The sequence below is a fragment of the Rhinopithecus bieti genome, unplaced genomic scaffold (genome assembly GCF_001698545.2).
Source record: "Rhinopithecus bieti isolate Rb0 unplaced genomic scaffold, ASM169854v2 scaffold_9976, whole genome shotgun sequence".
Lineage (NCBI taxonomy): Eukaryota > Metazoa > Chordata > Mammalia > Primates > Cercopithecidae > Rhinopithecus > Rhinopithecus bieti.
The window spans coordinates 2,838,980-2,856,710 of NW_016806761.1; the positions used below are offsets into that span (position 1 = coordinate 2,838,980).

Sequence of the window (17,731 nt, forward strand, 5' to 3'; positions counted from 1 at the left end):
AAATAAATAAATAAATAAATAAATAAATAAGAAAAAAAAAAGTGTGGCCCTGTGCTAATTTCGTTAGCAGGCAAGTTAAATGTAATTCTAAAAGGTGGAATTGAAAATGAAATGCTAAAATTAATTTAATGAACCCAGAATCAGGCAAGATTTTAAAACTCTGACTTAAATAAAGACACTGTGGTAAATTATCCATAGCTGCACGACCTATTTTAAATATAAGTAGAATCAAAATGTACAAGTACTCCAAATGTACTTTCTCTTTTCCTTCTGCAGTTGTTAGCCATATGCAGGCAAAGACATAGTGGCATAGTGGCAAATTTTTCAGACTAAGAATTTTGATTCAGAATTCCACTCTTTTCTGCCATTATCTTAGTCACTTATATTCCTTTACCAGTTTATTTAAATGTAAAGCAAAATAGGCAATTTTGGTTAATGTAAACTCTCTTATGAATTTTAAAGTGAAGTGATTCCAAAGGTTCCAGAGTTTATAGTTTTATATTCTTATTCCATATTATTCTAAAATACATACTCCTAGAATTTTATTGAACTGTAAAAATGTAGTTTTCTTTGTTTTGAGAAAGAAAACCCACTCATCCTAATCACTTTATTTATGTATTCGTATACAGTGCAAGTTCCAGGGCCAGTAGAAAATCTGCAAGCTGTATCTACCTCACCTACCTCAATTCTTATTACCTGGGAACCCCCTGCCTATGCAAATGGTCCAGTCCAAGGTTACAGATTGTTCTGCACTGAGGTGTCCACGGGAAAGGAACAGGTAGGTGAAGGAATGGACCACACTGCTTCCATCTGTTGGATGTTTCCATCCATTGGATAGCTCTAGGGCTGCAGAAATAGGAAAAGACCCACAAGCTCTTGATACAGCCCAGTGTTTAGCATGTTCATTGAAAAGCTGATTAGTTTTAAAGCACTTGCTATTGGAAACTTTACACAATTTAATTAAATTCTGGTGATAAGAGGTAAATGGGCAATAAAGTGAAGTCAATAGAAAGGATGCCAATTTTTTGTTTGAGTATGCAGTGTCCTGGCCTGTGTGGGCAACCAGATTTGTATTAACTCACCTGGTCATGGAAGGCATTTGCATTTTTATTCCTTATACTAAGGGGTGATTGCCCTCATAGTCAAGGGCATTCGCCAAACTGCTTTTCTCATTCTAATACGTTTATATTATATCTAACTCCCTTCCATCATCAGGATGTGACCTATCATTTTTTATGGTTTTCAGAAGAACTTACTCTGAGAAGCCTAGTCTCCCCCTCCTCAGATTTTGTTCCTACACAATGGTTAGCATAGACACCTGAAAAGAAGCAAATTAGTTGTTCAGGTAAACCAAAAGTAAATAGATCTTTAGGGAGACACGTGAAACTGAAAAATTCTATTTTGTGATACATGCACACACATATGTTAAAAATAGAATTTCTGAGTTTCGTATATATGTACACCTATATAATATATATGTACACCTATATTATATATGTACACCTATATAATATATGTATACATATATAATATATAATATATGCATACCTATATAATACATATAATACATGTATACCCATGTAATACATACATTATACATGTATATACATATACAATACATATATTATGCATGTATGCATGTATATAATACATATACACGTATATCATATATGTATTATATACATACATGTATACCTATATAATACACATATTATACATGTATAATACATATACTACATATATACTATATAGTACACATATGTATACATATATGTATAACACATATAATACATATATACTATATAGTACATATATTTATACATATAATACATATATACATATACATATGCATATATAACACATAAATATATATTGTATATTACATATAGAAATATATAAAATATATACACATACAATACATATATGTGTACAAATATAATGCATATGTTTATATATAATGCATATATAATACATATGTGTATACATATAAGATGTATGTATGTATATATAATGCATATATCTATACAGATATAATACATATATAATACACATATAATGCATGTATATGTAATTATATATTATATATGCACTATATCTGTATACATATACATGTATTATAATACATATTTATGTATTATATAATACATTNCATATAGAAATATATAAAATATATACACATACAATACATATATGTGTACAAATATAATGCATATGTTTATATATAATGCATATATAATACATATGTGTATACATATAAGATGTATGTATGTATATATAATGCATATATCTATACAGATATAATACATATATAATACACATATAATGCATGTATATGTAATTATATATTATATATGCACTATATCTGTATACATATACATGTATTATAATACATATTTATGTATTATATAATACATTATGTTATGTATTATAATATGTATTATATTTATGTATTATAATACATGTATATGTATACATGTATGTATAGCTATTGAGGTATTTACTTTCAGATTCTCAACTTCATGCAGGAAAATATATACAGACAAGTATATATTCAATAGTTCAATCAAAAATTGGCGTCAGGATATGAGAGTTCTTATTATTTGTTGTGAAGCTTGTCAAGCATAGAATGGTTTTCCTACTTCCACATAAACTGCATGACCAGAATTTTATTTAAAATAAGAAATATTTTATATTCAAAATAACTCAAGCCCAGTCCCAAATTATATTATACGATAAGCATTACAAGAGCTCCTCCTATGTAATCATGGGTTGTATTTTTTTTTTCTTGCTCTCTTCAAGCTATTTTTAGCTCTTGTTTTTTCAGCTTTCTGTTTTATCTGCCTCTCTATATATTTTAGCTCTTCAACACATTTTGCCAATCAATTTAAATAAATTCAAAACCAGAATCATCCAAGATAGATGTGAGTGTGGAGATCTGATTCCTCAGTGACCTTCACCTCCAGTAGCTCACTCACTGCAGCCATGAGATGCTCAAATAATTTCAACCAATCTAACAGCATTTTGGGAGATAAAAATTGTGGCATAGTGTCTGACAGTTTCAAGTGCTGTTGGAATATTTCAGCAAGAGAAGTACAAAGTCTGTTATTTCTTGGTGAATTATTCCATTTTGGGTACAGGGGAAAATCTCTGTTCCCGTGACGTTATAAACTGCCTTCTGCCTGGGAGGGTTTAGGTGTGGGTAGAATAACCCAAACTGTTCAGTATATTGAGTAGTGTTAAACAAATTGGAACTTAATGACTGTAAAAATAGCATGTGCTGTTTTAACAAGGAGTCTACAGAGTAGTTGGTTTTTAGTGGGGGAGTCTGTGTCACAAGTTAGGTTTTATAGCTCATTAGAAGTCTGGAGTGTAGTTTGTAAGAGTCTAATGTCCAATTCACTGATTGCACAGAATGAGTGCCATTTCTACTTTAATGTGCTTCCTTGATAACAGTTTTGGTGTTTTATGTCTCCAGAATATAGAGGTTGATGGACTATCTTACAAACTGGAAGGCCTGAAAAAATTCACCGAATATAGTCTTCGATTCTTAGCTTATAATCGCTACGGTCCAGGAGTATCTACTGATGATATAACAGTGGTTACACTTTCTGATGGTAAGTTAAAAACAGTGAAACTCCTTTTACATATTTGCTAAAATAATGACATAATATTGCACATATATCATAGATACCATTTTCAAGGCTTTCTGACTAAAATTTTATGGACTATTACAGTTAAATATAAACTTTCTCTCAGGATATGTACTCCCAGCTGGGTGTGGTAGCTCACACATGGAATCCTAGCACTTTAAGAGACTGAGGCAGGAGGAAGAGTTGAGCCTAGGAGTTTGAGACCCACCTGAGCAACATAGTGAGACCCTATCTCTGTAAATATTTTTTTGTGGTTGTTGTTTTTTTAATGAACTGCATATAGTGGTATGCACCTGTGATCCCAGCTACTTGGGAGGCTCAGGCTGGAGGATCACGTAAGCCTGGGAGTTCAAGACTGCAGTATTAAAATTGAGCATGAAAAATGTGTGTGTTGCCTACTAAATGGAAGAATAGACACACACACACATTTGAGACAAGAAGTGCAGTGACACAATTGTGCTTCACTACCACCTTTATTCCTGGGCTCAGGGGCTTTTCTTTTCTTTTCCTGTTTTTTGGAAACAAAGTCTCACTCTGTCACCCAGATTGAAATGCAGTAGTGCAATCTCGGCTCATGACAACCTCTACCTCTTGGGTTTAAGTGATTCCCCTCCCTCCAGTCTCCTGAGTACCTGGAATTACAGGTGCCTGTCACCACCCCTGGCTAGTTTTTGTATTTTTAGTAGAGACAGAGTTTCACCATGCTGAGCAGGCTGGTCTTGAACTCCTGACCTCAAGCGATCCACCCACCTTGGCCTCACAAAGTGTTGGGATTACAAGCATGAGCCACTGCACCCAACCTCAAGGGATTTTCCTGCTGAAGCCTCCCGAGTAGCTGGAACTACAGGCATAGGTCACAGTGCCCAGGTAATATTTTTATTTTTTGTAGAGGCAGGGTCTCATTTTGTTGCCCAGACTAGACCTGTTTTTTAATGTCATAAAACAGATGAATAAATATTAATAAAGAGAATACATTTGACAAAGTAATGGCCAGGGGAAACTAGAAACCTAACTGCTAGATGATCATGAAAGGTTGGGAAATTTGATAAAAAGTAAAAATAAAATACATCAAAGTATATAATGTGGGGCCAATGAAAACTTAGGCAGATGCAGAAATGTAGAGACAGGCCATCGTGAATATTAAAAAAGACCACAAGCTAGCTCTTTTCAGCAACAGTTTCCATTTGGTGCATTTAATTCTATAAATTATTTATCTTTTTAATTAAAAAATGGCTTTAGCTTGTGATTTCTTGACAGATCTATCATTGTTTAATCTGGGAAAGTACCTCGGTATATATTTCACACAATATCAATGAAATGAGGAAGGGCATGCATATTATTAAGGACAGTACAAAGAGAACACAGGAATAATGCTCATTTGCAAGTTCAACTTTAAAATGTATTTTATGTGTAATATCACTTTGGTATCATTTTTAATGTAATGCTTATGCCCATCCATCCAATTCTGTTATTGAAGACAGAATAGAATATTTATGGTAGAATAAATTACTTCGCAACTTATAATTATAAAAATAAAAGAAAAACAAATGGAAGTGAATATTTTACATAATTTATGTAGATTTCATTCACACTCTGAACTGTAATACTGTGGCCTTATTCTCCAGTTTGGTTTTAAATGTCATAAGTGAGAAAGATAGATTATTATTCATTAGTCCAAGAATTATCTTCTGGAAGTGTTACAATGTTTAGGACTTAGAAAATGTCTGTCACTATAAAAAAATAATTTCATGACCCTAACTCCAATAAACATCACTATGCAAAGGACACCAAATTCCCTCTCTCAAATGCACTGCAAGGAGATAGCAAGGACTTATAAGCCTCTTAAAGTGGACACCCTGACCTCATCTGCATTCATTTTTACAATCAACTCATCTCTTTTAATGTCCAACACAAATCTGTGGCTCTCGGCTTTCATTTCCTTATTATCCAGTTCCTTTCTGTCTACTTCAATCTCATGTCTTCTCCTCTGTACTGAAGCTGTTCATGCTGAGGTCATATATCACATTGAGTTGTATTTAACTACATTTAATAGTCACCGGCTTCGCAGTCTTTAGTCATGGAGCGCTGTTCTTCTTTAACTTTGTGTATGTTGTAACAGGTGGATATTGTGGAAATTAAATGGGCTGATCTGTGTAAACACCTAACAAAGTGTATGACATTTAAGTGTTTAATAAATATTATCTCTACCAATGTGCACATCACTTTTTCTCATTATATTAATATTACATGCTCCTCAATATGAGGGATGCTGTTATATTTATCTCTGTATTCCTCCTAACAGAGTAAATATTTATTGAATTAATTAGACAGCTCAGTCAAAACTGTGCAAATTTTTATATGCAAAGGCTTATCTTTAGGATTTCCCATTTGTGGAACTAATTTAATGTATTAATTTAATATATGACTGTGTCTGAATGCATCTGTATTATGGAGAACATAATAATTCTTTTCATGTCAGGAGTCTTACCATAAAAAATACATTGAGGCATAGAAAAATTTTTAAAAAAGCAACAGTTAAATATAAATAAATTTCTTCCGAATTCATTATTTTATGTTTTTCTCCCTGTTCTACTGGGAGGCTTGTAAAGATCTTTATCCAGATGAGCTGTCATCTCCAATTGAGCTCTGCTTTGTTTTCTGAGTAGAATATTATTTTTCATTCAAATTCCTCCACCTAGAAAACCATTGGTTTACAGTGAGCCATTTTTTTTCACACCATTGAGATTATTGAGCATATGGGCATCTAACTGATTTTGCCAATTTGTTCCAAAATATGGTCTCTTGGACTAGTTGGCATAGGTAAGTCACTAAGAGCTTTTATGAATGAATGAACCATTGTAAGTTTCCATGCCAGCTTGTCCTGTGTCCAAACACAGACAGACCTGATTTCATAGCCAACATAAGAATGTGCTTATTATTTTTATGAATGTCATCATTAATATTTCTTGAATACTTACTAAGGCAAGCCCCCGATCTAAGTACTTTGCCTTTAACTCTCATCCTCACAATACTACTATAATTTTCCCTACTTTACAGATAACAAAACTAAGTCAGAAAGAGTTCACAAAAGGTGGTAAGCAGTGGAGCCAGAATACATAAGCTAGTAAATTCAGAAACAAGATTCAATGTGCAAACATGTTTCTTTTATTCTGTGATAAGTGCCTTTAAAGGAAAATGCTTATAATTAAATATGAATTACTGCCAGGCAGGGTGGCTCACTCCTGTAATCCCAGAACTTTGGGTAGCTGAAGTGGGTAGATCAGTTCAGGTCAGAAGTTCGAGAGCAGTCTGGCCAACATGGTGAAATTCAGTCTCCAGTAAAAATTAAAAAGTTAGCCAGGCATGGTGATGCACACCTGTCATCCCAGCTACTTGGAAGGCTGAGGCAGGAGAATCACTTGAACCCAGGAGGCGGAGGTTGCAGTGAGCCTAGATCACACCACTGCACTCCAGCCTGGGCAACAGAGAGAGACTCTGTCTCAAATAAATAAATATGAATGATTTTGGTCTATAAATTGTTTATACATGGCAGCATACATTTGCTGATGGGAGGAATTGAAGTGCCTGTGCCTGTGGAGACTAATTTACAGTTATGGGAACTTGATCTGTCCTACAAAATACCTCATCTCCATGGGTTTCCAGCCAGCATCCTTCTCCATATTGAGGGAAGTTTCCAGCGCCACCTCCGATTGGTTTGAATGGACCTATTTATTATAAATAATTAATTATTTGACATTTTGAAGAGAAAAGTGTTCTTTCACTTCTGCCTCATGAAGCAAGAAGCATCTTGTAAAGACAAATATAGAAAAGAACAGATCGATATGGATTCTCTTCACTTTCACCTAGCCCTAGCATCTATTGTATCTATTTATCTCCAAATAATGTAGAAAGTGATAGTGAGAAGGAGGGAGGAGGAACTGATAACTAAAAATACCGTAGAAAAAAAATCTCTATTCTCCTCCCTGACATGACAAGAATAGTCAGTGTGCTATCAGTGGAAAGTCAGAGAAGAAATGTGCATTGTAAAAAATATAGAAAAACTACCTCAATACTATTACATAAGGACTTTTAGCAGAATTTTATTATATTACCTTTCAATTCAGTTTTTTTTTTTTTTTTTTTTTTTTTTTTTTTTTTTTTTTTTTTTGAGATAGAGTCTCACTCTGTTGCCCAGGCTGGAGTGCAGTGGCACAATCTTGGCTCACTGCAGCCTCTGCCTCCCAGGTTCAAGCGATTCTCCTGCCTCAGCTTCTGGAGTAGCTGGGACTACATGCGTGCACCAACACGCCCAGCTAATTTTTGTATTTTTAATAGAGATAGGGTTTCACCATATTGGCCAGGCTGGTCTCGAACTCCTGACCTCAAGCGATCCACCTGCCTCGGGCTCCCAAAGTGTGGGGATTACAGGTGTGAACCACCATGCCCAGCCTTCCTTTCAATTCTTAATACAGAAAACAGCCCTGATGCTTATAAAATTGTGGTAGCTACAAAAAGAAGAACACATATATCTATCCTCTTAAAGTTTTCTTGGCTTTCAAGAAATGAGGAGTTATATGCCACTTGTAAACTAGAATGAAAGTGACATTTAAGGGTTGCATATCAGCTAGAACAGTACCTACAACAAAACACATGATAAATGTTACTTTCTCTTTCTTCCAAAATTCAATTATCTATAAAAAATTCAGTTAGTAATTGATATTATGCTTGGATACTATTTAATTGATCAAAAAATGAGTGTAATATTGTTAGAAACATGTAGCATGACATGTCAGTATTACAATATTAAATATAAACTAGAAATATACATTTATGTTTAAGGATATGAACAGACATTTCTCAAAAGAAGACATTCATACAGCCAACAGACACATGAAAAAATGCTCATCATCACTGGCCATCAGAGAAATGTAAATCAAAACCACAGTGAGAATATCCATCTCACACCAGTTTAGAATGGCAATCATTCAAAAGTCAGGAAACAATAGGTGCAGGAGAGGATGTGGAGAAACCAGGAACACTTTTACACTGTTGGTGGGATTGTAACACTAGTTCAACCTTATGGAAAACAGTATGGCGATTCCTCAAGGATCTAGAAACTAGATGTACCATATGACCAGCCATCCCATTACTGGGTATATACCAAAGGATCATAATATGCTGCTCTAAAGACACAATGGCACATGTATGTTTATTGTGGCACTATTCACAATAGCAAAGACTTGGGATCACACCCAAATGGTCCATCTTGACAGACTGGATTAGAAAATGTGGCACATATCACACATGGAATCACCTATGCAGCCATACAAAAGGGATAGTTTCTGTCCTTTGTAGGGACATAGATGGCAGCTGGAAAACCATCATTCTTAGCAAACTATCACAAGACAGGAAAACCAAACACTGCATGTTCTCACTCAGAGGTGGGGGAGTTGAACAATGAGATCACTTGGACTCGGGAAGGGGAACATCACCACTGGGGCCTATATGGGGAGGGGGGTAGGGGGGGGGATTGCCACTTGGGATATACCCTGATCGCTCAAATGACGAATTATGGGTGCTGACGAGGATGGGTGCAGCACACCAACATGGCACAAGTATACATATGTAAAAACCTGCACGTTTATGCACATGAACCCTAGGACTTAAAGTAAATAATAATTAAAATAAATAAATAAAAAATAAAAAAAAATTAAAAAGTTAAAAAAATAAGACTCAATATCATTAATATTAAGCAATTCCCCAACTTGCTTTTAAAGGACAACGTTGTTGGAAGTTTGTGAAATTATATGATATAGAGGCATGTTATTTTTCAAATATACTTCATTTAAGCAACTAAATATGTAATTTTTATTGTCAATAATTATAATGTTTAGAATAGAATAATAATTTTTATTATAATACAAATAATACTTTTACTTTAACTAAAAAATAAATTTATTAAAACAAAACTTGGGACCAAATCTTGAATATGGAACCATTTTTATTGTAATTCATAAACTTTCTATTAATATATTTATTCAGCAACTATTTACTGAGTGTGCACCATGTGCCTTCAACTCTTCTTGATACTGGTGATACAACATCAAAACGAATAAATATCTTTTTCGTTACTGGGGTTATATTCTGTATTTAATTTTAAAGTCAGAATACAAACCTCAAAAAATTAAATAATAACATTTTATAAGTTGTGGAATATTTTTGAAAGAATACTTGCTGAGTTAAATGATGATAAACAAGCAGATGAGCATTTTATCAGAAACTACATTGGCTGCAAACTTCATCGGGCACTAAGATCAGAAGTTCAAAATCAAAATAAAAAAAAAAAGAAAAAGATTACATTTCCCATTATTCCCAGAAAGGTCTAGGAACTATGTAAGTAAGTACTCATTTGTTCATTCAATCATTAATTCAGTAAATATTAATTGAATGTCAGTTTTGAGGATAAAAGATTAATCAGTGACACATCATATCTTCATGATAATTACTATTTAGAAGATAAATTCAGAGCAGGGCATAAATAAATTCATGGTCAAATGTAAGTACCCTATAGAAAAACATAGATGTTTTCCATATTCTAGTAAAAGAAGGGGAAAGATATCAAAAATGGCCCTTAGATTCTTGAAAATGCCTGAGAACTTTTCTTTTCTATTAAATTCATCCATTTGTGAGAAACAAGGATAGGGACTACTCATTTAATAGATTAATACGTGTTAACAATTTATTGAATGCTAATTCTATTCCTATTATAGTGCAAAAAGCTTTATTTCATTTCTTATTCATCCCAGACATCTAGCGTAGTTCCTGACAGATAAGAGCCTTCAATAAGTGGTTGCTGTTTTAAATTATTCACATGAGAGAATATTCACTTTTTTTGGTAGAGTAAATATTTAAGTTTTCAAAGACAGCTGTATATGTTCTTCCTTCTATAAAGGAGTAGTTAAACAAAAATGCAGGCAAGAAAAATAAAATACCTAGAGAGTCTACAAAGAAAAATATACTGTTCCTTTGCTAATAGAATTGACTCATCAAGTGCTATTTGCAACCTGCTTGCATTTATCACATACAGGTTTAATTTTACTCAGCTAAAAGAACTGAGAAGTAGTTCTTCTTTTCACTTTTTAAGAGGTAATAAAGATTGTATTACAGGGATTAAAAAACCTGGGTGACCATTAGAATGACATATTTTATCATAAAATTATGCAGATTCTGAAATGCACAATATCTTAAGCCTTTAAAACTACTCTAAGAAATCTCCTGTTTGTTTTTATTGGTTTCTCTGGGAAAGTTACCAAAGAGGGCTGTAATTAAATGGTGGTATTTGGTATCACTGCCTGCGTTCTCTTGCGTAACAGTTTTGGGGGCTCCCTAGGTGGGTAAGTTAAGTGGCTTGCCAAGTGAGAAAAAAATAGACAAATATAGTTATTTTCATCTCTCCAAAATTTTGAAGTACCACCTGGGTAAACTTCCCTAATTATCATTATAAACTATATTTAAAACACACTCTCTTTTTACAAGACAGTTGGTATTTTTCTTTCAAGATTTTGGCAGTAACTGTGACAATTTGTTTGATTGCTTTTAGTGCCAAGTGCCCCGCCTCAGAACGTCTCCCTGGAAGTGGTCAATTCAAGAGTAAGTTGGCTAAATGTTCACTATTCCATTACCTATCATGATTACCTATTATGTATAACCTTCACGCACCCACCTGCCATCTTGAGTACAGGATAGTGGCTTCCATGTGAAGACATGTTCTGGAATAACAGAGCAAGTGACATTGATCCCACATCCTCTTCCATCAGACTTAAGTAAATTAAATGAAGTATTTGTCTACTTCTAAACAAATATTTTGATTTACAAATATTAAACAAACATTGATTTTGTAAATGTTTTAGTGGTCAAAGCCTATTCCATAAGGAAACAAAGACATCTGCTTTGTCTTTATTCACCAGTCTATCATATAGCTATGATAATGTGCCAGATGAGGAAATTGAAAGAATTGGCAGAAAGAAAGACTGTTTCCTAACACATTACTTAGAATTGAATATTTCATCATCATCCCCATTCTTCCTTTATAAATGTAGTCATTGAAGGCCATTCTTGAACTTCAATACAGTTATATTTATGTAGCAGCTTCCTAGTTAAGAGTACTTTCCTGGCCCGAAATGTTACTATGACTTCCAAAAGAGCTCAACTTAAGCTAGTGTTGCTGAAGTAGCCTAATGACAGAAGTCAGTTTTCTAGAAACATATCATTATTTCAAGTGGCTCAGGGTTGGAAATAAGCCAAGGCCACCTAGTAGAGTATAACAAATGAAGATTTGCCTGACTTGGCCCTGTCACCTCCTGGCCACGTTCACCCTGGGAAAGAATTTTACTATTTCTGGACCTCTGGTTAGTTACTTCTCATGTGAAGAAATTGGCCTAAGTGGTTTCTAAGCTCTGGGAGACAGCAGAGAAATGATATGGGTCTTAGAAAAAGTCATACTCTGGGTTTTAATTCTGGCTTTCTCTTTTCATAACTATTTGGTGTTAGCAAAGTTTTCAACCTTAACAAACTTGTTTCTATGTTTAAGTATTGTAAGTATTACTATCTTCCTTATTGACTTATGAGAAAGTAGTAATATGACATATGCGAGGAATCTAACTTGATAGCGATTCCTTCATTCCATGTGCAAATGCCTTGTAATATTTTGTTTAAAAAATCTATGATGAAACTGTATCTTGTGATGTTAGTTGGATTTGTCTCAGTCAAATGAATTTATCATTCAAAGCAAGTAAATGTGTTATTCTCTTATACTTTTAGGCAATATATTGGGTAAGAACTATTAAAGTAAATATAAAATTAGAAAGAAGAAAAGAAACTTAGTGTAAAAAAATGAGCTAAAGGAAAATAATCGAAAATTAACATAACCCTAAAAATGACATTTTTTATGTGCAACAACACTGCTTTATAGATGCGCCACTTAAGAGATTGTCAAGTCAAAGTCAAGTAGATTTTTACAATTATTGTATGTTGTTAATGAATGAAATTTGGAAAACATATTGTAGTGTCTCTTGTTTAACAATTCATCATTATTAGAATCCTCACTCACTTTATATTTTTCCTCCAGGACAGAATACAGAAATTGATACACAAACTATTTTGTGTTTGTGTGTTCATACCCTTTAAGAGTATACTCCAGCAAAAGATGAATGTTTTCATCTGAAATGTGTATAAGGCATTACTGAATGACCCTGGATGCTAACTGTATTTGAATATGGATTTACTTTACTGAAGAGGGAATTCCTGGATTGAAAAATTGACTCTCTCTATATGTATATATACACATATACACATATAGACATATAGATATATACATATACACACACAAATATCACAGTTTGTACACTTCTCTAATTTGCTTGCTTGCAGCAAGCAAATACAAGCACTTCTGCTTCTATCCTCTTGTAGTTGATCTCTGGAACATTGCAGAGCTAGAAAATTTAAATTGTTCATTAGCTTTTCAGAATGAAAATAGTATATCCAGGCACTGGAAAGTCACACTCCCTCTCTCCTTTTCCTCTCTCTGATCTTATTTCACAGCTTCTAAGAAATTATGAATTATATATTTTTTTCTTGGGCTGTTTTCAAGAGAAAAGAAACTAGATGATCAAAACACTGCTTTTTGCATTCTCAGTGTGTTGATTCAGACAAAGGCAACCGTAATATGCTGTTTTGTCTTTTCTTTGAAATAGATGAAAAGTTTTAAAATATATTAATATTTACCCCTGACTGTTACCATTTCAAGGAGCAAACTGTATTTAAAAAGAAACACTATAGTTGAATAAATAATGTGTTCTTTTAAACACTAATAGAATTCCAAGGTATTTTTATTTATTTTTATTTTTTAGAGACAAGGTCTTGCTTTGTTGCCCAGGTTGGAGTGCAGTGACACAATCATACCTTACTGCAATCTTGAACTCCTAGGCTCAGGTGGTCCTCTTGACTCAGCCTCTTGCATAGGTGGTACTACAGGCATGTAACCGCCATGACTGGCTAATTTATTTTTGTGTGTTTTGAAAGACAGGGTCTCATTATGTTCCCTAGGCTGGTATCAAAGTCCTGACCTCAAGCTATCCTCCCACCTTGGCCTCACAAAGTGCTGAGATTACAGGCATGAGCGACTATGCTCGGTTCATGAATTTTTTACGTAATTTATTTTACTTGGGATTTTAAGATGGAACAGAATCACATTTCAAAAACTTATTCTGTATAATACTTGTAAATATAGAGCACAATTGATATTTTATTGATAGTAAATGAAATAATTTGGTTCAACTAACATTTTTGCAGAAAGATGATTAGGATCTCTGTACATAAAATTGAGGGGTCATGAAAAGACATGATCACAATCTAGGTACTTGTTAAGGTTTTGGTCACCTATAAGCCAATTAGACCCAGAAATCATGTTCCAAAATAATTAAGCAGAGAAGTCTTTACACTTCGCACATCTAGATAATGGAACCAAGAACAAAATCAAATTCTCTTACTGTATCATTCTTGAAAACCCAGTATGGTAGAATATTTTTACAAAGCTGTAATAGCAGAACCGATTAGATTTTTCTTCTACACGCTAACAATGAACACTGTTTTTTTATTGTAGCAATGACTTGACTTATACATATTACATTTCAGGTAAAACTGGGACATAATGAGATGGTTATTTCTCATACTAAAATTTTGTTACAAGAAATAATATCTTTTCCAGAAAAAAATAATGGTTTATGAAATGGACTTTAAAATGTTACATTTTATTAGGGAAACTTTTTATAAGAATAATTTCCTTAAGAATTTAATTTGAAATTCAATTATTGATTCAATTATTATATATTTCAAATACCTACTACAACTTAATCAGTTGGCTAGAACATAAAGGATACATTTACAGAACACAGAGAGCTAATGTTGGAGCACAAATATTAATACTTCCCTATGTTTCAATCTAAAAGTTCTGATGAGTAAGAATGTTTAGAGGATGATAGAATTCAAGTTGCTTGGGTCCTTTTACTAACTCTTTGAACCTGTGAAAAGTCACGTGCCTCAGTTTTATTTATTCAACATTTACTCTGTACCTGTTACAATGTCATACATAATAAGGAATGTGATGCAGAATTTGCCTTCATGCAGCTCCCAGCTGGGTAGGAAATCATGTGAAAGAATGTTCACTTTTCCTCTAGCCACTTTAATCTGTTGAACCTTTCAAAGTTGACATTATTTTCTCATTGATAAAATGAGAGGGCTGGATAGAGAATCTCTAAAATCTCTTGTGGCTTCAAACATCTATGCCTATGTTTCTAACCATTATACCTTTTCTCAACCATTTTACCGTTAAAGAACTAGCCAAAACACAAATCAATTTCAGTATACCAGTCAACTCACAAGTTCAGATATTTATTGACTAAGCACTACAGAGTGATTGCAAGGAATGAAATATTAACTCCCCATTCCCCCCAAAATCCCAGTATATTATGAGGCATAGATCATTGTTCAGATTTAGATTTTTAAATGCAAATTGATGGATTCCTCTCATTATATCACCTCACACCGCTCTGCTGTTGAAATCCTTATTCTTGAACACCAGATGCATCTATATGAATGTCTTTTTGTTGCATTCCTAAAAGCTGATACTCAGTCACTCACAATGTGATAGTGTACATGGTACCTTCAAAGCAACCGTAGAAAAAGTTTCTAGTGTCTTCCTACGTCTTAAAGTGTTTCACTCTCCCTTGTTTCAGCACAACTTGGCATACTTAAATAACTCAAGCATGAATTCAGCAATCATATGATTTCCTTTATGCAGAAACTATGCAGAAGGAGAATTTAAACAACAAGTTCCTACTCTGCAAAGCAAATGGATCCTTTTAAACAGATATTTTAACATTCCTTGTGTGTGTGTGGGTATAACAAGACAGAGGAAATCTAAGTGTATTATGGGATAACTGCAGCAGGGCATGCTATTGAGGATGCGGTGTAACTTGGATTTTGATTGAAATCTCTATACCCTATCATTGGGCTAGTGATGCTTCTCTTATTAGCCAAGACCATAGCCAAATGGATGACTGAGTGAGTCATTTGCATATGACTCCTAGTGGGAAGTGAGGAGATGGGGAAAAGCTGGAGGCATGGAAAAAATGTGAATTATATTAAACTGCAGATCCTCTGTGTTTCGGGTGCGTGTGTGTGTGTATTCAGCTTTGCTTTTTTTTTTTTTTTTTTTTTTGAAATTGGAGTTATTTTCTCTTGGTTATTCAGAAGGGATTTCTGTTCACACTCCTCCCTGCTGCATGGCAATCTCTCTGAAAACATACTTTTCACAAAGGGGTCTGGACCCACTTCTCTGCTTTTGCCATTCTTCTAGTCAATGTTCATTTCTTTCCTGTATTTTGTATGGAGTCATAGGCCTCAGGTAGCCCACGGAAAAACATATTTCTTCATGTCTCCCTAAGTCCTTTATAAAATACGTTTTGGCTGCTGAGTTCCTGGACCCAGAGCTCTGAGCCCTCTCGTCACAAATGTAGTAGGTTTAAAAAATGGATTTAATGAAGAGAAAGAGGACATATAGGAAACTGCAGATGATTGTATTTATTTAAAGATAAACTAGAACCAGCATTTGCTTATTAATGAACAATTTAAATACAACAATGTTGACTCTCACAAGCTTAACACTGACACTTGTCCTCAATCATAACACAGAGCATTTCTGCCTGAGCATAGTATTTGCCCCTAGTTATCCATCCATTTAATTCAAGTAGGTGTAGATCTCTTATATTTATTTTAGTTATTGATTCCTTCATCAATCCATTACATGGTGATTTTTCAGCATAGATAATGTCCAGGAGCCTATGATTGAAAGTTTTAGGAAGGGTGGGGGATAGGAGCATAATTGTAAGGAAGGCAGTATTTCCTGAGGGCTCTTACAGTCTAGTCTTTCTGTTTAGAATTTGTAGGAAAGACTGGACTGGACGTAAATGATTATATTACATTAGAATCAGATAATTTGTAAGAATCTGTGAGACTCCCTTAAGGATACGACTGTGTTTGCTCTATAATTTGGGTAGAACTCATCTTCAGATCTCTTCCATCTGATCTTTTTTACTTAATAGATCCTTTTTTATTGTAATAAAACATACTTTATATAAAATTTACCATCATAAGCATTTGTAAATGTACAGTTTAAAGGTGATAAATACATTCACATTGTTGTATATCTATTACCAGCTTCCATCTCTAGAATATTTTCCATCTTCCCAAACTAAAACTTAGTATCTATTCACCAGTAAGTCCCCATTTCCCCACACAGGCATAGATGTTTGAAGCCACAAGAGATTTTAGAGATTCTCTATCCAGCCCTCTCATTTTATCAATGAGAAAATAATGTCAACTTTGAAAGGTTGCAACAGATTAAGTGTGGCTAGATGAAAAGTGAACGTTATTTCACATGTTTTCTTACCCAACTGTGAGCTCCATGAAGGCAAATTCTGGATCACATTGTTTATGTGGGAATGTGAGAGGAAATGGGGAGTTATTGGTGAATAGATACTAAGTTTTAATTTGGGAAGATGAGTTCTACCCAATTACAGAATCCCAATTACTTTTTGTATCTCAACTTACTTTGTAAATAAGCAAGGAAACCAATTCATAAAAAAATTAATTTCCCTTTTGCTTCATTTAATTGAAAAATGAAACAGTTTTCCAATTTTAAATCCTCATTCTTATAGAGAAATGAAAAATTTAATGAATCATAGTGGTCAAGAATTACAGACAGATGCTTTAATTGGTTAGGAAGAAATGCCTCACTTCCCATTATTGTCAGTGCTTGCAGAATATTTCTGTTTCAAAATTCCACATTTATTTATTTATTTATTTATTTATTTTCCCACTTATGATATAGTTTTATTAATTTTTTTTATTTATTTTTATTTTTTTATTATACTTTAAGTTCTAGGGTACATGTGCATAACGTGCAGGTTTGTTACATATGTATACTTGTGCCATGTTGGTGTGCTGCACCCATCAACTCGTCA

The 17,731-nt window shown here is 33.7% G+C and overlaps 1 protein-coding gene across 1 annotated transcript in view; it reads left to right on the top strand.

Annotated features, from left to right (window-relative positions):
- DCC (DCC netrin 1 receptor) overlaps window positions 1-17,731 on the top strand; it is a gene marked incomplete at its 3' end in the record, with an annotated part of 1,003,641 nt that overhangs the window by 906,562 nt on the left and 79,348 nt on the right. Inside the window, exons 10-12 of the mRNA XM_017877558.1 lie at window positions 630-778; window positions 3,476-3,614; window positions 11,251-11,300. Of these exons, the coding sequence (XP_017733047.1) occupies window positions 630-778; window positions 3,476-3,614; window positions 11,251-11,300 (338 nt within the window). The remainder of the gene's footprint in view (window positions 1-629; window positions 779-3,475; window positions 3,615-11,250; window positions 11,301-17,731) is intronic.